Below are 26,854 nucleotides of genomic sequence, written 5' to 3'. Positions count from 1 at the left end.
AGGATTAGAGGAATTTGATGAAGGTTACAAATATTCCATTTGTTTAAACATGCTGTGTTTTCTTAAACGATCTGCTCTGTCAGACTTGCTGCTGCAGGATTTTCCAATGACCTGAGCTATATGTGCTGGGTGGATGTTGTTTTAAGTGACAGATTTAAGTGTTATAAGAGATGGCTATAAAGAAGATAACTGTCTGAACTTCTCTATGCAAATTCAATTAAACGGAGCTTGAATAGGTACATATTTATCAGTTTTCTCACAAGGGGCATGATTTGACTGCTCAGTAAGAATTTCATATTAAGATTTTTAATTAAGGATTGAGTCCTCCAAATCTAAGAATTCAGTTATCTTGGCGAGCTTTCTAGAACATTGGTTTGAACCTTGGTATTGGAAAATGCCTTTGGAGCCACACAACATACAGGCTGTAAGGAAATACTGCCCTAATATGCCCCATTTTTAAATCTTCTTATCACCTTCTCTTCTTTGGGGAAATACAACATAGATGGAGTACTACTACTACACAGTCCTGGTCAGTAATACTTTAGTCTGGGAGATTACAGAGGAAATAGTTTGCACAATCTTCATTGACCAACTGGAAATTCACAAGATTCTGGAAAAAAGGTTGAGTTATAATGTAGCCTGCAGAACTCCCAACTGTTCTGGCCATTTCACTGACCCTGTTCTCTAATCAGTACATACCTGTCACTGATTTTATATAAAGTATAGTGTTGTTAACTCATTTACTGTACACATCTGTGGTTTACCAGTACCAGATGAGGTTACTGAGGGTGTAGGTAGCCTGATCAGTACAGTTTAATCCCTTTCAGCTGTATACAGCCACATAGCTAACTTCAGGAAATCTGAATTTCCCCAGTATCCTGATAAATTAGCACAGCATCTTAGATGGAAAGAGTATTTGTCCATCTCTTCCAAGTTTCTCAGCTGAGCTGAAAGTAACAAAGCATGTGCACAAATGCGGAGAACCCTTGCATACCATCTTCAATTATTTCTTAACATAAGAACATAAGAAGAGCCTGCTGGATCAGGCCAGTGGCCCATCTCTTCCAGCATCCTGTTCTCACAGTGGCCAACCAGGTGCCTGGGGGAAGCCCGCAAGCAGGACCCGAGTGCAAGAACACTCTCCCTTCCTGAGGCTTCCGGCAACTGGTTTTCAGAAGCATGCTGCCTCTGACTAGGGTGGCACAGCACAGCCATCACGGCTAGTAGCCATTGATAGCCCTGTCCTCCATGAATTTGTCTAATCTTCTTTTAAAGCCGTCCAAGCTGGTGGCCATTACTGCATCTTGTGGGAGCAAATTCCATAGTTTAACTATGCGCTGAGTAAAGAAGTACTTCCTTTTGTCTGTCCTGAATCTTCCAACATTCAGCTTCTTTGAATGTCCACGGGTTCTAGTATTATGAGAGAGGGAGAAGAACTTTTCTCTATCCACTTTCTCAATGCCATGCATAATTTTATACACTTCTATCATGTCTCCTCTGACCCGCCTTTTCTCTAAACTAAAAAGCCCCAAATGCTGCAACCTTTCCTTGTAAGGGAGTCGCTCCATCCCCTTGATCATTCTGGTTGCCCTCTTCTGAACCTTTTCCAACTCTATAATATCCTTTTTGAGATGAGGCGACCAGAACTGTACACAGTTTTCCAAATGCGGCCGCACCATAGATTTATACAACGGCATTATGATATCGGCTGTTTTATTTTCAATACCTTTCCTAATTATTGCTAGCATGGAATTTGCCTTTTTCACAGCTGCTGCACACTGGGTCGACATTTTCATCATGCTGTCCACTACAACCCCGAGGTCTCTCTCCTGGTCGGTCACCGCCAGTTCAGACCCCATGAGCTTATATGTGAAATTCAGATTTTTTGCTCCAATATGCATAATTTTACACTTGTTTATATTGAATTGCATTTGCCATTTTTCCGCCCATTCACTCAGTTTGGAGAGGTCTTTTTGGAGCTTTTTGCAATCCCTTTTTGTTTTAACAACCCTGAACAATCTAGTATCGTCAGCAAACTTGGCCACTTCACTGCTCACTCCTAATTCTAGGTCATTAATGAACAAGTTGAAAAGTACAGGTCCCAATACCGATCCTTGAGGGACTCCACTTTCTACAGCCCTCCATTGGGAGAACTATCCATTTATTCCTACTCTCTGCTTCTTAACCAATTCCTTATCCGCAAGAGGACCTCTCCTCTTATTCCATGACTGCTAAACTCTCTCAGAAGTCTTTGTTGAGGTACCTTGTCAAAAGCTTTTTGAAAGTCTAAGTACACTGTCCACTGGATCACCTCTATCTATATGCTTGTTGACACTCTCAAAGAATTCTAATAGGTTACTGAGACAGGACTTTCCCTTGCAGAAGCCATGCTGGCTCTGCTTCAGCAAGGCTTGTTCTTCTATGTGCTTAGATAATCTCGCTTTAATAATACTTTCTACCAGTTTTCCAGGGACAGAAGTTAAGCTAACTGGCCTGTAATTTCCGGGATCCCCTCTGGATCCCTTTTTGAAGATTGGCGTTACATTTGCCACTTTCCAGTCCTCAGGCACGGAGGAGGACCCGAGGGACAAGTTACATATTTCAGTTAGCAGATCAGCAATTTCACATTTGAGTTCTTTGAGAACTCTCAGGTGGATGCCATCCAGGCCCGGTGATTTGTCAGTTTTTATATTGTCCATTAAGCTTAGAACTTCCTCTCTCGTTACCACTATTTGTCTCAGTTCCTCAGAATCCCTTCCTGCAAATGTTAGTTCAGATTCAGGGATCTGCCCTATATCTTCCACTGTGAAGACAGATGCAAAGAATTCATTTAGCTTCTCTGCAATCTCCTTATCGTTCTTTAATACACCTTTGACTCCCTTATCATCCAAGGGTCCAATCGTCTCCCTAGATGGTCTCCTGCTTTGAATGTATTTATAGAATTTTTTTTTGTTGGTTTTTATGTTCTTAGCAATGTGCTCCTCAAATTCTTTTTTAGCATCCCTTATTGTCTTCTTGCATTTCTTTTGCCAGAGTTTGTGTTCTTTTTTATTTTCTTTATTCGGACAAGACTTCCATTTTCTGAAGGAAGACTTTTTGCCTCTAAGAGCTTCCTTGACTTTGCTCGTTAACCATGCTGGCATCTTCTTGGCCCTGGCGGTACCTTTTCTGATCTGCGGTATGCACTCCAGTTGAGCTTCTAATATAGTGTTTTTAAACAACTTCCAAGCATTTTTGAGTGATGTGACCCTCTGGACTTTGTTTTTCAGCTTTCTTTTTACCAATCCCCTCATTTTTGTGAAGTTTCCTCTTTTGAAGTCAAATGTGACCATGTTGGATTTTCTTGGCAATTGGCCATTTACATGTATGTTTAATTTAATAGCACTGTGGTCACTGCTCCCAATCAGTTCAACAACACTTACATCTTGCACCAGGTCCCGGTCCCCACTGAGGATTAAGTCCAGGGTTGCCGTCCCTCTGGTCGGTTCCATGACCAACTGGTCTAGGGAATAGTCATTTAGAATATCTAGAAACTTTGCTTCTTTGTCATGACTGGAACACATATGTGGCCAGTCTATGTCTGGGTAGTTGAAGTCACCCATTACTACCACATTTCCTAGTTTGGATGCTTCCTCAATTTCATATCTCATCTCAAGGTCTCCCTGAGCATTTTGATCAGGGGGACGATAGATCGTTCCCAGTATTAAGTCCCTCCTGGGGCATGGTATCACCACCCACAACAATTCTGTGGAGGAGTCTGCCTCTTTTGGGGTTTTGAGCTTGCTGGATTCAATGCCTTCTTTCACGTATAGAGCAACTCCGCCACCAATACGTCCTTCCCTGTCCTTCCGATATAGTTTATATCCAGGGATAACCGTATCCCACTGGTTTTCTCCATTCCACCAGGTCTCCGTTATGCTCACTATATCAATGCTCTCCTCTAAGACCAAGCACTCCAGTTCTCCCATCTTGGTTCAGAGGCTCCTAGCATTAGCGTACAGGCACTTGTAAGCAGTGTCTCTCTTCAAGTGTCTTTGGCACTTGTGGTTTGGCCTGTGGTAGTTTTGCTCTTCTGAATTTATATCCTGTGCCCCTGCTCTCACAATGCCTACTTCTAGGCCTACCCCTTTTAAAATTTCATCATTTCTTTGGTTTTTATCCCAGGGGGGAGGTTTATTCCGAACCGGACCTTTCTCAGCTCCTGTCGCGTTTCCCCCCTCAGTCAGTTTAAAAGCTGCTCTGCTACCTTTTTAATTTTAAGTGCCAGCAGTCTGGTTCCATTCTGGTTCAAGTGGAGCCCGTCCCTTTTGTACAGGCCCGGCTTGTCCCAAAATGTTCCCCAGTGCCTAACAAATCCAAACCCTTCCACCCGACACCATCATCTCATCCACGCATTGAGACTGCAAAGCTGGGCCTGTCTGGCTGGTCCTGTGCGTGGAACTGGTAGCATTTCAGAGAAAGCCGCCTTGGAGGTCCTGGCTTTCAGCATCCTACCTAGCAACCTAAATTTTGCTTCCAGGACCTCACGGCTGCATTTCCCCATGTCGTTGGTGCCAATGTGCACCACGACCACTGACTCCTCCCCAGCACTGTCTACCAAACTATCTAAATGACGGGCAATATCCGCAACCTTTGCACCAGGCAGGCAAAACACCTTGCGGTCTACACGCCCATCACACACCCCACTGTCTATGTTCCTAATGATCGAATCACCCACTACAAGGATCCCTCCACCCCCTGGAGATATATCCTCGGCACGAGAGGATAGCTGCTCATCCCCCAAGGAATGGGTCCCTTCTAAGGGATCGTTTCCCTCTTTCTCAACTGGATGCTCTCCTTCCCCGAGACCATCGTTCTCCATGATAGCAGGAGAGCTATCATCGTTGGAGTGGGACACAGCTATAACGTCCCTGAAGGCCTCCTCCACACACCTCTCTGCCTCTCTCAGCTTTTCCAGGTCTGCCACCTTGGCCTCAAGGAAATGAAGTCGTTCCCGGAGAGTCAGGAGCTCATTTCACCAAGAGCACACCCACGACTTCTGTTCAACAGGCAGATAGTCGTACATGCTGCAGGCGGTGCAAAACACTGGAAAGCCCCCACACCCCTGCTGGCTTCTTACCTGCATAGTTTATTTAAGGTTTATTACGTCAATGGGTTGGAGACTGCGGTTTAGTTGAGGTTACGGAACAGACGGGCAGAGTGGGGGGCCCTGGCCTCCTCGCCCTGCCGCTTAACTCACCTTGACGTTTGGTCAGCTGGGGCCTTGATGCTTGGTCAGCTGGGGCTCCCTCTAGCTCATGGAGCAAGCTCCCTCGCTAGGGTGCTCTGACTTTATATGTGTGTCTGGTTCCTCCCAGCTACTGCTGCCAGCCAATGATGTGTTAGTTGAGGCTGATGGCTCAACTATCAGCTGGGGCTTAACTCTTTAGGATTATCTCAGGCTTCCTTCCTTTGAAGGCAGGAAGGCAGGCTTCCTTCCTGAGCGAGGGGTGGGGCTGTTTAAGCTTTTGGCTGCTTTTAAACAGCAAGGGGCTGCGACTTCCAGGCAAGTCTTTTTTGTTTGTTGTTTTCCCACCTAGTACAGCCTGACGTTTCTTTAACCTAGGGAAACAGAGCTTGTGGTTGGGTTTCAGGAAGGCTAAAGCTGCCCTTTTTAGCAAGGACTGAGCTGACTCTCTCCCTGTATGTATCGGTGGAGTTTCCTTTTTCCCCTTCTCTCCGACTGGAATTTAGCCTTGTTTACAGTGTCCCCTGAAGCTTTCCTGCTAGGGTGGTGTTGAACACTAGCTTTCTATAGGCTTCCTTCTCCTAGGATCTGTCTCCTAAGATATAGGTTCTTTCAGGATTTGGCTCCTAGCTCAGGGTGACCTTAGGCTGCCCTTATTACTTATTGCTCTGAGCTGTTTTAATTCAATTAAATAATGGAATAAATGGGAGCTACTTACCCTCTTTTCACTCTGCTGCTTAACTCGCCTTGATGCTTTGCCAGCTGGGGCCTTGATGCTTTGTCAGCTGGGGCTCCCTCTAGCTCATGGAGCAGGCTGTCTGTCGTGGAGCAGGTACTGTCTGGAGTCAGCAGATCACACCATATTACACCTATCTTTTATAAAAAACATTGGCTGCCAACTTATTTCCAAAGTCAGTTCAAGGACTTATTGTTCTTTTTTTACTTTTAAAGCCCTAAAGAAGGGGCGGCTAGTTTGTGACCCTTCAGATGTTGTTGGATTACAGCTCCCATCATCTCTGACCATTGACTATGCTAGCTGGAGCTGGTGTGAGATGCGAGTCCAACAACATCTGGAAGGCCACATATAGCTACTTTAAATGCAGAGCTTGGAAATTACTTTTTTGAACTACAACTCCCATCAGCCCAATCAGGTGGCCATGCTGGCTGGGGCTGATGGGAGTTGTAGTTCAAAAAAGTAACTTTTCCAAGCTCTGTTTAAATGTACCAGAGTATCTCAAGAATAATTTGCGCCTGTACAAGCCTGCCTGTGAATTTTGTTCTGAGGCACCGCAGCTAAAAAAGTCCTATTGCTCCTGCCCACCTACCACACTTCAGATGGCAGAGGGACACAAAGAAGAGACTAGGAAATGAAACAATCTCCTTAGAAAAGTCTACTTAGCTCCATCATTTACGGTGGCCATGTGACCTAATTTACAGAGGACAGTCCTCTATTGTAAGGCATCCTCTACCTGAATGGCTTGTCTGGTCCAACAGTGCCTGAAAGATAAAGCAGCATGAGCAGTGAGAGCAGGGACCTTGAAGTTTCTCATGAGCAGTTGGCACATGGATAGCAGGCCAACATATCACTTGGTCACAGTAATCCACACTATGGCGAGATCCATTGTGATAAAAGGTAGATTAGAAAAACCCTTGATGATGATGATGGACTGCCTTCAAGTCGATCTCGACTTATGGTGACCCTACGAATAGGGTTTTCATGGTAAGTGGTATTCAGAGGGGGTTTACCATTGCCTCCCTCTGAGGCTGAGAGGCAGTGACTGGCCCAAAGTCACCCAGGGAGCTTCATGGCTGTGTGAGGATTCGAAGCCTGGTCTCCCAGGTCCCAGTCCAACACCTTAACCACTACACCACACTGGCTCTCCCTTACTATATAAATAAAAATATAGGTATTATATTTCTATTTAAGTTAGAGTAATTATTTCTAAATTTGGATCTATATTTGCAGCACCTTAAGGGCCTCGTGAGCCATTATATCCCAGCTTGATCACTTAGATCAACTGGAGGAGAACTGCTAGTTGTCCCCCATGTTAAGAGGTCCAAATGGCCTCAACCAGATGCTAGGCATTTAGTGTTGCCTGTCTATCCTGAGCAACACTCTTTAGCAGAGATTCAACAGTCACCATCACTTTTCTGGAGATACTTTTTATGTAGGCAGGCCTATGTACTGTTTACATTTTTTGATCAGTCAGTCATTTTAATCTCTCTTTTTTACAATTTTATGGTGTTTTATATTTTACTGTATATATGTTGTACACCGCCATGTTATATTGTATGAATTGGCAATATATTCACTAATAGGCAAAAAAACCTTGCAGGTTAAGAATGTAGCTATAGCCAACAGATATTTCTACCAAACTTTAAAAAGCAAAGAAATTGGGCAGCTATAGTGAATGTACCAGGGGAGCAGGAGACGTGACCTCCTCTCTGAGATATTGTACTGCCCTAAAATTTGTCAAAATGCAAACACAATTTGGGTTGGTCTTTCACAGTCCAATCCGTTTCCTGTGTAACTTGGAAGAATTTGGTAACATGTGCCTCTGAGCATATGGTGAGTGGTGGCAACACCTGCAATCAGCCCAAAACCAGAAACAACACATGTGCTGTGCTGATCTTGTTTTAGCAGGGAGGAAGCAACAATATTAAGACAGCTTATATAGTTATATAGAGAGAATGGGCAAGAGGGTGGGGATAGGAGAGAGGAGGAGGAGGAGGAGGAGGGGAGGTCAGGTTTGATCATTTGCATGCTTTTTGAATTCAATGGGATTTACTCCTGTGCAATCATGCTTAGGATAGGTGAAACTGACCTGGGAGAGGAGCAGGAAGGGGGAAGAGGGAGGAAGGGGAGGAGGAGGGGGAGGGGATGAGATCGGGTGGGTGAGCGCTGGGCAGAGGGGAAGCCCCTTTCCTTTCCAAAAGGAAAACATTGTAAACAGTTTCATTGTTTTTCAGGGTTTCCCCCACCTTTTTATTCTACAGCAGGCACATGTAGTCTCCCACCCAAATTTAAACCAAAGCTATCCCTGGCCACATCCACACCAGAGCTTTATTTCACTTTAGGCAGTCATGGCTTCTCCCAAAGAATCCTGGGAAGTATAGTTAGTGAAGGGTGCTGAGAGCTGCTAGGAGACATCCTGTTCCCCTCACAGAGCTTCAATCAGAGTGGCTGACTGTTAAACCAGTCTGGCCACTGGAGCTCTGTCAGAGGAATAGGAGTCTCCTCTAAGCACCCTTCACAAACTACACTTCCCAGGATTCTTTGGGGGAAGCCATGACTGTCTAAAGTGAAATAAAGGTCTGGCGTGGGTGCGGCCCCCTGATTAGGCAAGCCAAGCAGCTGTGCGACTGGCTTTTAGAACACTGACAGTTGGGTCTTACTGAGCGTGCCTGGGCTTATCAGTGACTTTAATGTTAAGTTTCCTAAGTTAGTTAAAAATCAGCTAGGCATTTTTTAAAAACTTTTAAACTGCAAAATATGAAGGTTAGAGTATGAGGCAAGGTCAGTAATAGGATTACAGGTACTCTGTGAACATGGCTGATTTTTAATTAATTTCAACAAATTATGAGAACATTGACAGAAAAAAGTCCAACAGGAGTCTGGTGTTTTTTTCTCTCTTTCTATTTATTTATTTATTACATTTATACTCTGCCTTTCTTTTCGATTCTCTCCGACTATTTTGTGTATCTCCATGAAAATTTAAAGGATTGTTAAGCAAGCATTTCTGAGGTCAGGACTATAAGTTTTGGAAGGTTTTGTTTTGAAATGAGTTTATGGGAAGCATCAGAAGGCATGGGGGATATTTTCAGTTTAACATTGCAGAATACGAAAAATCCATGCTGCCTATAGTATACTGCCACTCTTGTGGCTTTATAATAAATGGTTTTATAAATAGCATGTGCCATTTTTATGCAGATCTGTTTTGTGTTTGTGTGTGTGTGTGTGTGTGTGTGATGTGTAAGCAGCTACCCTAGTATTACTGCTCACTTTCAGAAGGACAGTGAAAACTGCATTCTTGCCAGAATTTCCAGGGCATTGTGCTCTATAAATAGCTTTAGGACTGCTGCTTTTAATTGCTGTTTCATTTATTTAAGTTTATTTCAACTTCTATTTTTACCATTTCTTTGTTTTTTAGATAGGTACCCTTATTATTATTTTATATGGAAAGGCAGGACAAAACTCTTGCAATAAAATATGCTTGACCACTGAGCGATGGAGATTCTCACTGCTCATTATTGTCATCTACAAATCAGGATTTTCACAGCAATTTAAACAGTACTGACATGTGAAGACGCAGTTTAGTAAAATCCCTTGAATTTTAATCTGAACCTTGAAGGAAGGTTTTGTTTTTGCAACCTACGTTCACAAATTAAGAACAGCCTGAATTCAGCACAAAGACATTAAAAATAATATTAATTAGTCATAGGCAAATGTGAAGTCGTTTTTGTTACATGAGACAAGCTCCTGTTGGAGCAGCTGTGTATCTCCTGGCGCTTAGCTTCAAGTGGCACTCCCCATATGTGTTGCTAAACAAGGTGCCTTCTGAACACTGCTGGCCAAGCACAAGGAGCTTAAGGTTCTAATGGCAAGGGATTTGCTAAAGAAAGCTCAAATCCCCAGCTTCATCCCCAGTCCGAATACAGTCACTGACAGCAAATAACAATACATACATTGAAATAACAACATGGTAGCCACACATTTTGGTTTTACATATTAGCATGCATGGCCTTGTAGAAACAACTAAACCATAACAAATGTCAATATTTCTGTCACAACGCTCTCCTCCCATCTCACAACAAGTAACACAGAGAGAGCACCCCTGTGAACTCAGGGGAGCAGAGTGCAGATCACATTGGCTGGCCTTAGGCAAATCACGTTCTCAGCTTCAGCCCTTGCTTCCCTGTATCTTCCCTCACCATGGATGGGAAAGCAGCTGGGCAGTGCGATCAGAAAAAATGGTGCAGAGGCACCTATCCACACTGCTGCTCCAATTAAATCTGATGCTCCCCCATGGCTGTATTTCAGATTTAAAAATAAATAGAGAGAGAGTGAAATATCTTGTCTAGCTGGACTCTAAGACTGCATCCTTGCAAAGTAGTTGTCAAGTGGAATTTGCCACGATAAAGGGATCAGTATGGGAACATTCACCAAGTGGACAATGGGTCCCACGCACTGGACAGGACAGCAGTTATACACCCATCAGAGATTCCCCCCATCCTTGATCTCCATACTTTCAAGATAACCCCAGGTTTTGGGGGGCAGGGGAAGACAGATCCTCAGCTAAATGACTTGGAACTGCCAGCTTAGGCTGTAATTCTGTAACAGCCTTCCTGGGAATAAGTCCCATTGAACTCAGTGGGGCTTACATTTTGAGTAGACATAGAATCATAGAGTTGGTAGGGGCCTATAAGGCCATTGAATCCAACCCCCTGCTCAGTTCAGGAATCCATAGGATTGAACTGCTAGTCTCAGTAGCAGCGCCTAAGTAGGGGCAACAGCAAGCCTCAAGAGGTGATAGAAATATTACTAATAACGTTACTATTACATTTTGTAGAACTTAGACCATATGAATATTCAGGCTTGACAGTTGAACAATAGTTGATCAGTCAAGGACTAAACTCTTTTTTTGCAGTAAATATGTACAGTCCATTCAAAATGTGGTTCTACACAGCACAAGAAAGGTTATAAGGCTTCAGTCTAGTTATCTGAGTGAGCCCATTTAACTCATGTTGTATTTTTATGGGTTTGACCTTTTCAAGCATTCTGGGTCTGAAACAGAGTTCATATTTCACTATGTGTACATTTTAATTGCTCTCATATATGCACACAAAAGTCAGATGCTGGGCTTTCTTTTAAGAGCTTATAAAAATCAAATCTGACAGATATCAGTTGACAATGCCTGTGGTTCATCCCTGTATAGCAATTAGTGCAGACTAATTGACTTCCTTACAGAACACATGGATATTAGTTTCCAATTTAGACTGCATGCTGTATTTCTCTTCTGAAGAAGCAACCTACTATAAAATCAATTCTACATGGAGAATGAAATGCACAGTCTCACACTTATCATTTGTTACACCTACAGAATTGATTGGATAAAACCACTCCTGATTTTATAAAGTAGAGTGCGTGTGAAGAGCGGGTGTCTATAAGGACCCAAATGTGGCTACAAGGCTCTCTATATTTTGTTTATAAAATTCTCCCTTGCAACTCATCTGAGGTTTTCCATAACATTGTGACTCAGTCACAGCAAGGCATTATGGATATAAATTGCCACCAGAATCTGCCACCAGATCAGGGCTGTGCAAGATATTTTGGCTCCCAATGTGGAAAATCAAGAGGCACAATCTACCAGGAAATTATTTTTAGAAGCCTCAGCAGAATGAACAGGAACTATGGCTTTGTACAGCATTTGAGTGGGCCTTGTGCAGGAGTGCTTCCTGGTGGATTGTGTCTCACACGTTGGTCACACTCATCTGCCTTGCTCTCACACTCTGCTGTCCTTAGGCTGCAATCCTATACCTACTCACCTGGGAGTAAGTCCTATTGAACTCAATAGAACTTAGTTCTGAATAGACTTGTATAGGACTATGCTGTTAGTGGCATATCAGTCCATCTGAGGAGGCCACCTCAGCTGGCCTCATGGTAGGTGGTCTCTGCACTAAGGCTGCCAGGTTTAGTCTAGAATGGCCATCCTCCTGGTTCACTTTTTACAGAGAACCCAGGTGATTTCACTGCCAAACACTAGCATGCCACTGCTGTGTGTTGTGCTCATGTCTTGTACAGATTTAAAAAATATAAAACATAATTGCAGTGCCAGCTTGTCCAGTGTGGACTGGGAAAGTCTCCTGAGATGTTTCAAGACAACTGTGGCACTAATTTGAAGCTCCTGCACATCTTATTTCTTCCTGTTCAGTTGACAATCAGAAGTCCCACTTTTGTGAGCCTTACAAGTAATCATGTATACGACTGCGTGGCAGGTTTTTTTCCTACTGAAAATAGATGTAACAATAGATGTTACAAATTGAAAGCACTTTAGAAATAAAAAGTGTGAGGCTAATATTTTGGCAAAGTCTGTGTAATTATATTATTACCATTTGTACTATCATCCATCTTCTTCCTCCTTCAGCAATAATCTCATTGCTGAGTCCTGCCAGTCTGTGATCTAATGCAAAGTTTACTACTGACAGAGGGCTTCATTGTTTTGGGCACTGTAATGGCCACTCTTCATGATATTGCAAAGAAAATATAGCTTTTGTTTAAGAACACATATTGAAGTCAATGACTACACAAAGTTAATCCCACGATGAAACTTTGAAGCCACAGCCTTTCACATGAGACTACACAAAACTCTGTTGGCCACAGGGTGATAACAAAGAATGAAAGGACAGAATTCTGGTGCCTTTAATAGTTTCACAGGAGGGAGAATTTCAGTAGATGCATCTTTTCATTCCTATTTGTAAGAATTTACACCTGCCAAAATCCCTTCTTTTGCATAACTTGAAGTACAGAATTTCAATCCTGTTTGAATAGTGTGGTGTAGTGGTTAAGGTGCTGGACTACAACCTGGGAGACCAGGGTTCGAAACCCCACACAGCCATGAAGCTCCCTGGGTGACCTTGGGCCAGTCACTGCCTCTCAGCCTCAGAGGGAGGCAATGGTAAACCCCCTCTGAATACCGCTTACCATGAAAACCCTATTCATAGGGTCGCCGTAAGTTGGGATTGACTTGAAGGCAGTCCATTTCCATTTTGCTCTGATTGGCAACAGGAAACTTGTGGCTGCTTCTTCATTTGTTGTCTGGAAAGTAGAGATCTACAGATAAATTCACAGTCAGTCTTTCAATTCAAAATTTATAGGTCTTGCTGGAGTGGTGTACAATGTACACTCAAGGAGAAATTTAATCAGCTACAGTACATCCTGCCTTACTTAATACTCCTCTTTGGTGTAAGCAGAGACAATTAACCTACGCTTTTGGGTACATAGAGCAGTTCAGGTCATACACATGGATTCAAAGGTAGTATTTTATCTCCGAGGTCTTCTTTCTAATGCACAGTTCAGAACACTATTTCCATTTTTACAGAAACATAATACTATAAACTAATAAAGCCCCATTAACAACAAATGCCATGACATTTGTAAGTATTTGTGGGCCTAGTTCTGACAGAGGTAGCAAATGTATGTCCAGGCGGTGCCACCACACACTGCACATGGGGGTTTCATGTGACTGAATATTCCTCTCTACAGAAAAAAAACAAACCACAAACCAAATTCCTTTGCACAGAAAACTGGCGTGTCAGGGAGAGGTCTAAGATAGAAACTTGCTTTCTTTGTTTAGGATTTCTCTATTTCCGGGTGAAGAATATTTCCCTCACACAATAAGTATCTTCAATACCTTTTAACCCCTGCTTAAACCATATTAAACAGTTTAAAAACAACAACAGCAACACTACATAAATTGAATTTCTCTAAAGGAATTTAGGAGGCAGTGTTTCATGCCTTCATTTAGGGCACCCTTAGTGGCCTTTATCCAGCTATGGCTGCAAGTACACTAGTTGCCTACAGCAAAGCATTTCCACTGGCCATACCTGCTGATCAGTTGCAAAATCTCTTTGAAGCTGAATTTTAAAAAAAAACAACCCACTCAAGCTGATTTAGAATAAAAAGGATTTAGAATAAAAAGGTATGGTGTTTGACCAGCATCGTGTGCCCCTGGTTTCAGGAGAGGTGGAAACGCACTAGACACACCATTTTCAGAAAAGAGAGGTGGAGACACACTGGAATAGGCAGAACAGCGCGTATGTTTCGATCCTATCTGGCTGGCAAAACAAATCCAAACAAGCCGTTTTGCTTTCCCTTATGTAAGTCAGCCAGCTACAGATTTACCAAGATTATTCCTTTCCACAAAGGCTATTCCAGCTCCACAGAAAAACTTCCTGTCTGTGGACATAATAAAACAACACATAATGTTCAGTCTTTTTCTCCTCCATCAAAGGAAGCCCTTCCACAAGCTTAAAGCAATTTACCTCAGGGAAAAGAAGAGACAGGACAAGGGCAAAACAATAGGAATTAAAGCCCCGCTTAAAACTATTTTTAAAAAATCTCAGAGAATGACTTCTCTCTCCTTCAGTTACATCATTTCCACTATCCTACCCTGTCCGGCAGAGCAAAATGAGTCTGCCTAACCATCTTCTAATACAGTTAAATGAATATATACAGATATACAGATATATTATACAGCCACAAGTGTGGCTGTATACTATAGTCAGCAGGGATTTTTCACATTCCGCAATGTCAAATGGAAAATATTCCCCATGCCATTCTGAGGCTTCCCATAAGCTCATTTCAAAACAAAACCTTACAAAACTTATAGTTCTGAACTCAGAAACGCTTCCTTAACAACCCTCTCAGTTTTCATGGCGATACACAAAACAGTCAGAAAGAATAGACAGTTCAAAGTCTAAAAAGAGAGAAAAAAACTCAGAGCCCTTTTGGACTTTTTTCTGCCAGAGTTCTCATAATCTGTTGAAATTCATTAAAAATCAGCCGTGTTCACAGAGTACCTGTAATCCTAATACTGACCTTGCCCCATACTCTGACCTTCATCTACTGCAGTTTAAAAGTTAAAAAAATGCTTGGTTGATTTTTAATTAATTTAAGAAAATTTGGCTGGAAGTCTATTACAATGCGGGGCATGCTCAGTAAGGACCAACTGTCAGTGTTCTAAAAGCATCACAGCTGCTGGGCTTGGATAATAAGAGGGCCACACCCACACCAGACTTGATTTCACTTGAGACAGTCATGGCTTCCCTCAAAGAATCCTGGGAAGTGTAGTTTGTGAAGGGTGCTGAGAGGAGACTCCTATTCCCCTGAGAGAATGGTTTAACAGTCAGCCACTCTGATTAAAGGTCTGTGAGAGAAACAGGGCGTCTCCTAGCAACTCTCAGCACCCTTCACTAACTACACTTCCCAGGATTCTTTGAGAGAAGCCATGATTGGCTTTGAGCCATGGCTTTGAAAGAAGCCATGATAAATTCTTTTAAATTGTTTTTAAAAGATGTGTTTTTAGTTATTGTAAACCGCCCAGAGAGCTTTGGCTATGGGGCGGTATATAAATACACTAAATATATAGATAAATAAATAATGATTGTCCAAAGTGTAATAGAGGCCTGGTGTGGATGTGGCCAGGGACAGCTTTGTTTCAAATTTGGGTGGGAGGTAGGGTTGCCAGGTTCAGGGCCTGCGACTGATCCTGTATCTTTAGGAGAAGAGAAAGTCAGCCAAGTGCAGGTGTTCTTGCAACAATATAATGGGAAAAACCACAAGGTAGAACTCTCTCTTCCCCCTGCTCAACTTTGAAAGATACAGAAGACATCTTGGTTGCCAGACCCAGCCTGGTCAGTTTTACCTATCCTAATCATGATTGCATAGGAGTATATCTGATTCAACTCAATAATCATACAAATGATCAGAACTTTTCCCTCCTTCCCCTTTCTTCTCCCTTTCTTCTCCCCTCCCCTCTTCCTTCTTCCGCCTCCCCTGCCCACTCCAGCCCTCCATCCCTCCCCCCCGGTCAGTTTTACCTATCCTAAGCATGATTGCACGGGAGTAAATCCCACTGAACTCAATAAACATGCAAACGACCACATCTGTCCTCCTTCTCCCCTCCCCTCCTGCCTGCTCCCATCCCAGTCCTCCCCTCTGCCTTTCCACCCCTCCCTCCTCCCCCTCCTCCCTTCCCCATCCCCTGTGTTCAGTTTCACCTATCCTAAGCATGATTGCCTGATGTGTGTGTGTAAATCCCACTGAACTCAATAAGCATGCAAATGATCAATCCATTCTCAGCAAACTTGCACAGGATCCCATTTCTTACCTCCCTGATTAAAAAGCAGAGAAATTCACTAATAGGCAAAAAAACCTTGCGGTTTAAGAATGTACCTATAGCCCACAGATATTTCTACCAAACTTTAAAAAGCAGGGCAATTGGACAGCTATAGTGAATGCACCAGGGGAGCAGGAGACCTGAACTCCTCTCTGAGATATTGTACTGCCCTACAAAGTTGTCAAAATGCAAACACAATTTGGGTTGGTCTTTCACAGTCCAATCCACTTGCTGTGTAGCTTGGAAGAATTTGGTAACATGTGCCTCTGAGCATATGGTGAGTGGTGGCAACACTTGTAATCAGCCCAAATAACAGCAAGAAGATATGTCCTGTGCTGGTCTTGTTTTAGCCGGGAGGAAGCAACATTATTAAGACAGTTGATATAGTTCAGATGGTCACTTTAAATATGTCTGATTTACTTTGCAATTTTAGTGAAGTTTTCTATAGGAAATCATTTTCTTTTGCTTTTGTTTCTATGAATATGTGAAGTACAGCAACACTTTGGAAAATTTATACTAAAAAAACTCCAAACATAATTGTGGAATAATGGCACTGACTTCTGCAAAATAGTCTCCAGTGGACCTCAGAAGTGTCTCAATTTGCACAAGATAAAACAGTGGGAAGTGAAACATATTCTAGCAAAATTCTAGGTGTGCTCTATGTTTTTAATTGATCGTGAACACCTTGCCTTAAATAAAGTGGTTTAAACATAGCAGGCTGAAAACATGCATCCTCTTTTTTCCAACAACTAGAGTCATTGCTAAAGTAGCAGCATATTGTAATCAGTCTGATTTTACATTAAACTGCAGTTTCAGGTCCAACTGTTAATGCACCCAAAATAGAAATAGACCATAACCTCCAGTTTGAAACAAAAAAGGCTGTCTTCACCACCATATGACATTGACCAATAAAAAGGCTTTGAAATTAATAAAAATAAATTTGACACATTTCTAGGATGAATAATGAGGGAAATAAAATTTTCTAGTTTAGATTCTCTGTAGAAACATTAGTAACACAGGAAAGAAGCAAAGTAAGAAGAACACCAACAAACATATAAAAATATAATTCTCCATCTTTGGAGATGGCAGGTATTGCCACCACTCACCATATGCTCAGAGGCACATGTTACCAAATTCTTCCAAGCTACACAGCAAGTGGATTGGACTGTGAAAGACCAACCCAAATTGTGTTTGCATTTTGACAACTTTGTAGGGGAATACAATATTTCAGAGAGGAGTTCAGGTCTCCTGCTCCTCTGATGCATTCACTATAGCTGTCCAATTTCCCTGCTTTTTAAAGTTTGGTAGAAATATTTATGGGCTATAGGTACATTCTTAAACCGCAAGGTTTTTTGCCTATTAGTGTATATATATATACATACACATCACACACACAGGTTAAGAAGCATTTTCTTCTCTCCCAGTCACTGTAAGAATTATCAGCACTCTCCAAGAATTCCCAGGACTCACCTGGCTGTAGGGTTGCCAGGTTCAGAGCCTGAGACTGATCCTGTATCTTTAGGAGAAGAGAAAATTCAGCCAAGTGCAGGTGTTCTTGCAACATTGTAATGGGAAAAACCACAAGATGGAATTCTCCCTTCCCCCTGCACAACTTTTAAAGATACAGAAGACCTCTTGGAGGCTGGGCCTGGCAACCAGAGGTCTTCTGTATCTTTAAAAGTTGTGCAGGGGGAAGGGAGAATTCCACCTTGTGGTTTTCCCATTACAGTGTTGCAAGAACACCTGCACTTGGCTGACTTTCTCTTCTCCTAAAGATACAGGATCAGTCTCAGTCCCTGAGCCTGGCAACCCTACTTGGCTGGCAGCTAATATTTTTCCTTATCCTGAGTTTTTTAAACAAGTTTTCAAAATGGGCAATTGTGTATGTCAAGAGAGACTGTTTTTGATACTACAGCCTGATATGGGAGAAAGCATTGCCACAATAGTAGTATACGCAGCCTCCATTTTTCCATGTAGGAAACAACAGCTCACTAATATTTTCTATACTTCTCAACTTTTGCATTATATCAGTAGTAAAAACAAATGAAATAAAGCCTGCAAAAAGGTTCAATTACAAGAGTAATAGTAAGAATATGGGTAATCACTTGGCTGGTTTGGGTGGATGAATAGGTTTATTGTGGTCACAGACCAAAAAACATAAAAATATGTCGACATACAAATATCAAATACAACAAACACTGTTAAAACAATTCGAACCATCTTAAAAACATTCAAGTTACCAAAGTTTTCCTGCACTGAATAGCTATGGCACAAAATTTGGCAATTTTCTTCATTACATCAGTAAATCGATCAGCCAGCAGGTACTCCACATAAAATGCTTCACTTCTACCAGGTAATAAATCTAAAATAGGTGTAATTAGTTGGCCTCTAAGGTCGTAATAGAAGGGGCAGTGTAGTAAAACATGTGTAACTGTTTCAACTTCATCTTTACCACATGGACATTTTCTATCATTATATGGAACTTTTTTAAATCTACCCTCTAGAAGCGCCGATGGTAAGATATTGAATCTTAACAATGTGAAAGGTCTACGCCATTTAGGTAATGTGAGATTAGATAGATATGCCATAGGTGCCAAGGGTTTGATATTATATCTATGCTTCCTAACTAGCATCAATTGATGCTGGTAGTCTATATCTCTAACTCTCTGTAAGATGTTTGCCTTGGCCTTTATATAACCCATATCTAAAATCATTGGGATAGAAAATCCTAGGGTTGATATTTTATCTAATAGTATCTTTTCCCATGATGACTGGAAACTATCTCTTAGGGTATGGGGAGCCAACCCTACAGGATTAAATACTAACTTTAGCCAAAAGGTAATTCTATGACACCAAATACGAGATTCTATAGTTGGTAAACCTGTTTCTAATCTTAAAATAACATTTGGTACACAGGAGGGAACTGTTAAAATAGATCTAAGGAAGGAGTTTTGTACTGTCTCCAAAGGTGCAAAATTCAAACATGTGGTGGCTTGTGAACCGTAGATCAACTGCGGTATTATTTTTGCCACAAACACTTTAATAACTGCAGGTATAATCTGTCCCCCTTTGTTATAAAAAAAGGTTAATAAGGCTTTCAAGGTTCTTTTCGCATTTAAAATTGTCATTTTCGTATGTAATTGCCAGGAGTTAGATGATTGAAAAGTTATCCCCAAGTACTTAAAAGCTGTTACTTGATCTATTAGATATCCATTTAAATGCCAGAGATGGTTCGGTCTTCTTCTTTTTTTTGTTAAGGTCATAACTTTTGTCTTTTCATGATTTATTATAAGATGCTGATTTAAGCAGAATATGGCCAAAGCGGACAATAAACGCTTTAGGCCTATAGGAGTTCTCGAAATTAATACTAAATCATCTGCATATAAAAGTATATACCTTGGGGATTCTGCTAATCTTGGAGGATGTGAAGAAACTGATGCTAAGCTGTTAACTACTGCATTTACATAGATGCTAAATAAAAGAGGGGCCAATATGCAACCTTGTTTTACTCCTTTATATATGGGTATAGGGTTTGTTAGGTGACCTTTATTATTACACCTAACCCGGAGATGTGTATTCTCATATAACCCCCGTATTAATAACAGCAAACGGATGTCTATATTAGTAACCTAATTTTTCCCAGAGTTTGACTCTGGATATTGAATCAAAAGCTGTCTTTAAATCAATAAACGCAGTAAATAGAGCACTCCTAGATTTTCCAGTATATTTCTCCATCAGATGTTGTAGTACCAAAACATGGTCAGTAGTTGAGCGACTCGTCCGGAAGCCTCCTTGCTCATGGGCCAAAATACCCTCGGTTTCACACCATGTATTTAGTTTGCTATATAAGTGGGCAGCATATAATTTACTAATTATATTTAATAGGCTTATAGGTCTAAAATTTGCTGGGTTGAACAATGAGCCTTTTTTATATATTGGGACAATTATAGCCATAGCCCAATCACTAGGTATTCGCATAGTATGGTCAATATAAGAGAATAGAGTCGCAAGAACTGGAGCCCACCATGCTGCGTTAGTTTTAAAAATTTCTGCAGGGATGTTATCTGGTCCTGGGGCTTTATTTGATTTCAAATTGGTTATCAGTTCTAAAATTTCATTTACAGTTACGGGTTCCCATTCAGGTATAGTCGGCTTATTTCCATTATATCTAAAATGGGGTTCTAGCTCATTCTTATATATGTTAGCAAAATAGTTTTCCCACACTTGAGGGGATATGTAACAATCTAGACTGGTATATGTTTTTGGCCAGTTATTCGCTATTAATTTCCAGAACAAAGTTGGATTTTTTAGTTTAGATGCATAGGTAAAACGCTGCCATATTTCTTTCAGCCCTAATTTCTTTTTTCTGTTTACTAACTGTTTGTACTGCCTTCTTGCTTCGCAGTATACCTGCAATAAATCATGAGATCTATTTTGTTTGTATGTTTTAAAAGTGGCTATTAAATTCCCCCCCCCCACACACATTCATGGTCAAACCATGGTTTGGAATTCTGTGCCCAATTTTTCAATTTTTTATTTTTGTTTAACATCAAGATCGCTTGAAGCTTATTTATTAACTGTTGGAATAGATAATAAGGGTTTATCGTTTGGTTGTTTGAAAGTATAAGTTCCTTTAAAGCCAAACTGTCAGGGGCATTTAGTCTATCTATGGCCTCCTTTTCTAATTTGGATATCCATTTAAGCCTACTTGGGTAAGTTTCACATTCCGAAATAGAAAATGTTTGTGGTTCAGTAAATAGTTGACCTTCTCCACAGTTCAGCACTATATTTACCGGCGAATGGTCACTTTCAGGTCGATCTATGATCGCATAGCTACAAATTGTTTTTTTTTTTTTTTTTTTTTCAATAATTTTTATTCAGATTTTCATAAAACATACAAGACGAAATCATAAAACATTCAAAGACAAAAAACAAAATCAAAAATAGTTAAACAAAAAGAAAAAAAGAAAAAAAAAACAAAAATAAAGAATAAAGAGTAAAATATTGACTTCCCATTTGTCAAAGATCAAATCAGTTATAAGTCTATAATATATAACAATCCTGTCTCTTAAGTCATATTATAAAATCACTTTCCTCCAGTAGTTATCTTACTTAATCATCAAATCTCATAAACATTACTTTATTCTTTCCACAAAAAGTCAAAGAGAGGTTTCAATTCTTTAAGAAATATATCTATCAATTTTTTTTTCCAGATAAGCATATCGATTAATCCATCTCATTACTAATTATGATAATCTTATTGTCATAACCATAGTCAAAATAAACATTTCAATTAATCCATCACATCAGAATCTGTTAGGTTCAGTAATTTCAGTAGCCATTGTTCTATTATCCCTATTAGTTCCATTTTCCATCTTCCATCTTCAGTAGTCTTGTTAAGTCCAGTAATTTCAGTATCCAATCTTCCATTATCAGTATTCCATAATAATCTTGCTGTCAAAGCCATAGTCATATAGTAAGAGTCTGATGGGAATTACCTCTATCCCAAATATTTTCTTGCCATCCATTCTGAATAGGTTGCTGAAATACTGCTGTAAAATCATATCTCTGTTCTTTTTTTCAAAATACACTGGGTCATCTCTTGAAAGTTTTTCCATTGTCACATGGCTGCAATTAATTCCATAGATTTTCTCTATATTGGGCTCCATCACATCATTCCAGTCCAGAAGATTATCCATGCCATTGATAACTTTATCTCTAGAATCTTCATTAATTTCTTCAGAGATAACATTGAGTTCCAAACAATAGATTTTATTTCTAAAGTCCATAGACTCCAAATCTTGTTCCTGTTCCACGTTTGTTCCAATCTCCGGGATCTCCTCTCTCACAGGGACCCCTGTTCCAGTCTCCAGGGTCTCCTCTCTCACAGGGACCCCTGTTCCAGTCTCCAGGGTCTCCTCTCTCACAAGGACCCCTATGTCTTTAATCTCCTGTGTCTCCAAACAATAGATTTTGTTTCTAAAGTCCATAGACTCCAAATCTTTTTCCTGTTCCACGTTTGTTCCAATCTCCGGGGTCTCCTCTCTCACAGGGACCCCTTCCAGGGTCACCTCTCTCACAGGGACCCCTATATCTTTAATCTCCTGCTTCATTTTACTCAATTCAATTTTCAGCTCCTTACAACCCTGTCGCAGGTTTTGTTTCGTTATCTCAATCTCATCCATTATTTTCTGAAACATAGTTATTTCCAGATTCTCAGCCACTTTCTTAATTGCCATTTTAAAAGAAAAATATAGGAAAACCACTTCTTATTTCAGCAACAATTGGGTTAATACTCCAAACTTGGTGACATCACAGTATAAACAGAGCAGACAGCCTTATCTCTCCATGCTTAAGTAAACAAAATGCAGTTCCCAGGATCGAAACAATTAATGGCGGTCATCAGGAAACAGATTCGTCAAAATAAAATAGACCAAAAAGAGAGTAGTCTCAGACAATATAATATTCTTCAAAATAAAAATCTGGAATAGAAATCCCTCTTCTGTGTATATCTTTAGAATGCAAATCCAGGACAGCTTTTTGCAACAAAAACAGAGATAAGCTATTAATTAGTGAGTAGCAGAGAGAAGTTATGGCTCCCCAGTGAGATGTCAAAAACCGATCAATCTGGCAAATCTCTTTTAAACAGCAACAATTTAAGTCAAGTAAAAGAAAAATATAGAAAGAAGGGTGCTTGCCTGTTAGTGCGTTCTCTCTTAGAAGATAAGATGAACGTTCGCTTTATCAGATAGAGCTTGTTGTTGAAAATCCGTCCCACCTTCGTCGGCTGGACCTCGTCCCATAAATTAATGAGATCTGGTCGTCCCAACAAAAATAGGCTTTGAGGTTAATCTCTTCGTTTCTCCCTACCCGGGAGAAGTTTAATCAGTCAAAAAAAAAAAAAAAACTGACTGATATATCTGAATAAGCTTCTTTTGAGGCAGGAGCCCGTCTCAAAAGCAGGCACAGGCTAAGTCACCCTTCCCGGAAGTCCCGCATAGCTACAAATTGATTGGTAAAGTTCTTGTGAGACAATGCCTAAATCTATTGTGGACGCTCCTCTGCTTGAAAGATATGTATATTCCCCTTCTAGATCTCCTATCATACGCCCATTCAGTAGGATTAGATTTAATTTAAATATCATCTGCATTAGGCAAAGGCCTATATAATTAATGCCTCTGTCTTTTGCTTGTCTTATGGGTATGAGAATTTGGTCATCCAAAAAGGGGACTGTCATTCTATATTTAGTAAACAAGGCTTCGTCCGTTGGACCCATTCTGGCATTAAAGTCTCTGGCTGCTAATAATAATGGGTCTGGATCAGAGCTTGGAAAAGTTACTTTTTTGAACTACAACTCCCATCAGCCCCAGCCAGCATGACCACTGGATTGGGCTGATGGGAGCTGTAGTTCAAAAAAGTAACTTTTCCAAGCTCTGGATGGTGTGAGTTTAACTTCGCTATGTATCTCTCCAACTTGGCAATTTTATTAATGCCCGATTTTTTATCTCTACTTGGAGGAAAATACACATTTAATAATATCACAGTATACCGTGGGAGTTTTAAGATTACAGCAGTAGCCAATTCTGGTAAAGGTTCATATCTAATAATAGGGACACTGATTTCTGTTGATATAAACGTACATATACCACCTTTTGGGCATCCTCCCATTAAACTAGGGGTGGCTTTTAATTGGTATGCCGAGTATCCATTGAAACCCAGCTCCCCCATTGCCCAAGTTTCTTGTAGGAGTAATATGTCAAATTGCTCCAAAAATTTCATACACGATATATCAGTAGCTTTGTGACCCCATCCAGCAATATTCCATGATAGGATCTTTAAGGTGGAAAATTTTAGATTTCTATTATATCATTTGGTACTTTGACAGAAAGGGGTTATCTCCGAGCTTACACTCTCAGTCAATCCTACGATATTATTCTGATTCAATATAGATGGGTTAATCAGTTGTAATTCCAGTTCTCTGGGTTCTGTTGAAATTTGGTAAATATCTTTCTCACTGTTTGAGTCCTGATTGATCCCAATTGACTCAGGTATCTCTTGATTTGTATTTTTCTTATTTCTAGGGATAACTGAGTTCTGGGTTTCACCTTTATTTTCTATTTCCTTTAGTGCTGTCGTTAACTTTTTGAGCTTAGACCAAATTTCTATCTTTGCTTCTGCAGACAAAGTGGCAAAGGTATTTAATAAGGTTATTTCTTCCGGTAAAAATTGGCTTGCATCTTTATTTGTCTCATCCTTTATATCCGGCATATTGGACTTCACATTCCACTCTTCTTCTTGCAGTGAAGATGGAGATTTGTCTATTTTATGAGAAGGTGCCATTAATCTTTGCGGGGGGGCTAAGTTTTCAAAAACTCTTACAATATGTATATTGTGCTCTAATAACAGATCTCTCTTACTATATAATAATCTTGTTTTGTCTTTCGACAGTAGTGTTACTATAGCTCTCGCATTAATATAATTATAAAAAAGATATTTGATGTCTACAATATCATTTTTCCGAATAAGTCCAGGAGATGATTCATTCACGACCTTTATTAGATGTTGTTTTCTTTCTTTCTGCATTTGATATCCTTTTGGTTTTGGAAAATTTATTATTGCCAGCTTTTTGTCATTTAAGGTTAGATCCCACTCCCTACCATTTTGAATTGTGGGGGAAGGTTTTATATTGTCCATGGGCATTATTGTCAAATCATGCATAGTAGCAACCTGAATTTGCGATGTAAAGTTAGGGTTATCTAACTTATTGTCGACATTTAGTATTCCTTGTATACTCTGATTTGGCATTAGTTGGGAATATTCCAAAGCAGGGAGAGCTTTGATCCCTGTCTTACTTGTCTCCTTCTTTCTATTTTTCTTTCTTTTTCTTTTTCTTTTCTTCTTTTTGGTTGGCTCTTTCGGTATTTCTAATAACTTAAAGAGTCTTTCAAATTTCATATGGCATCTGCGGTGGCTCCTAATAGATTTTATATTTTTACTCTTTTTTACAGCTTGAGTTGAAAACTTAGGTCTCTTCTCTTTTTCCGCCACTAGATGGAGGTCTATCCTTTGGGTTGTCTGGCATGCCTGCTTGTCTGTTTTTATATTCTTTCTCTCTGTATTAGAGTAAGGCTCCCTTTTTACAATGAGTTCTGTTAAAGTTGTTAGGAGAGAATTTGCTTCAGCCACAAATTTGGCAATTTGAGTAAGTGATTGAGACACCATCTGGCACCAGTCGTCCTTCATTATTGTTGATTGTAGGTTAGATGGTTCGAATTCATTTATCTCTCTCACACACGTTGTAGTAGGCTGCAGCCTGGTTCTAAACTCCTCATAGCAGTCAGAGGATTCCAATGGTGGCATTGAACCCTCATCAGTTGCTACCGATATGTTTATCTCTTTCATAAACCAAGCCATAACCTGGGAAGCTCCCAACCCCTCTGCTTCCTCAATTTCTTGGGCTAAGTTCCAGAGGCAGTTCTCTTCATTGTTTAAAGGCCAAGTAGGTAGATTTTTTACATCCCAATCTATGGCTGGACTTTCCTGGGTCAGGATTTCTTTTGACTCTGGTTTAACTTTCATCTTAGTTACATTATCATACGGATGGTAATAATAAGTAATTTTGGCTTGCTTTCCTTCAGTAACTATTTGCACATCCTCTTTACCCGGTATGATGCCTAAGTCTTTACATTTTTGTCTGGTGAGAACCATATTATTGAGTAAAAAAATTTAACCCAAGGAGTTGCAAGGCCTTTTGAGTTTTATTTATTCCAATACCGGAGCACATAGCACATAGAATGTTATAAATTTAAATAATTCCAGTTGTTTTCAATTTCTATTTTCAATTTAGTGATAGTTTCTAGGGTGTAAGGCATTCTTATCTTGTTAGTTTTATGGTCAGAGCATTCCGCCTTCCTGCAGCTTTCGCTCGACCTTCATGCAGAAGATAATAATAATAATAATAGGCAGGATAATGAGGCCAAATTTCTGCCTTATCAGTAATTTACTGGATTATGTTCTTTAAAAGATACAAAAATACAAAAATACAAAAATATCACCAGTAATGAATATACTAACTCTTTTTCTTTGCTTTGTTGTTTTGTAGAGTACAAAGCATCGACTATCGCGTCCTCACTGCCTCGCGGCCATCTTTTCACTTGGCTGGTTTGAATCAACCAGAGACAGTTTTAAGCCTAGCTTCAATGTAAAATATTTTTATATCTGTATATATTAGAAGAACTTATGCACAACACATATTTTGCCAAAGTTGCAACAACCGTTTCAATGCCACTGTTAACAAGTTTTCTTAGAAGCAACCCTACTAAATTTAACAAAACTTACCCCCAACGTAGGCTGCAATCCTCCACACTTATTGGAAAGCAAATCCATCCATCTCAAATCCATTTACTGCTGAATAAACAAGGATAGGAAAGGGTGAATGCAGCTTAAGTCCTGAGAACTACTTTCTTTCCACTAAATAGCACTATGTGTGATTCTCAGGCATACACATTTATTATTTATTATTATTTATTTAATTTAATTTATATACCGCCCTAAGCCCGAAGGCTCTCTGGGCGGTGTACAAAAAGATAAAAAACAAGCAATATATAAATACAATAAATACAATAAATCAAGAAAACAAAACAAACAAGCAATAAAAGAACCAAACAACATCCAAAAATACAAATAATGATGAAAATACCATTAAAACACACTTTAAAATGCCTGGGAG

The 26,854-nt window shown here is 40.3% G+C and overlaps 1 protein-coding gene across 7 annotated transcripts in view; it reads right to left on the bottom strand.

The window, feature by feature from the left end:
- The window catches only part of SGIP1 (SH3GL interacting endocytic adaptor 1), a 245,368-nt gene extending 218,864 nt beyond the window's left edge, over positions 1-26,504 (bottom strand). For 3 of the 7 annotated variants that reach the window (XM_061633364.1, XM_061633357.1, XM_061633363.1), the window contains exon 1: positions 26,200-26,265. In XM_061633364.1, the coding sequence (XP_061489348.1) occupies positions 26,200-26,239 (40 nt within the window). In that variant the 5' untranslated portion in view covers positions 26,240-26,265. Of the gene's footprint in view, positions 1-5,239; positions 5,287-5,945; positions 6,067-26,199; positions 26,283-26,463 lie in introns of those variants that run through there. The other 4 variants (XM_061633360.1, XM_061633359.1, XM_061633358.1 and 1 more) reach the window with 4 other exon arrangements.
- Between the last annotated feature and the right edge of the window lie 350 nt (positions 26,505-26,854).

Source organism: Rhineura floridana, chromosome 6, assembly GCF_030035675.1.
Source record: "Rhineura floridana isolate rRhiFlo1 chromosome 6, rRhiFlo1.hap2, whole genome shotgun sequence".
Taxonomy (NCBI): Eukaryota; Metazoa; Chordata; class Lepidosauria; order Squamata; family Rhineuridae; genus Rhineura; species Rhineura floridana.
This window is presented reverse-complemented; position numbering and strand designations above follow the sequence as displayed.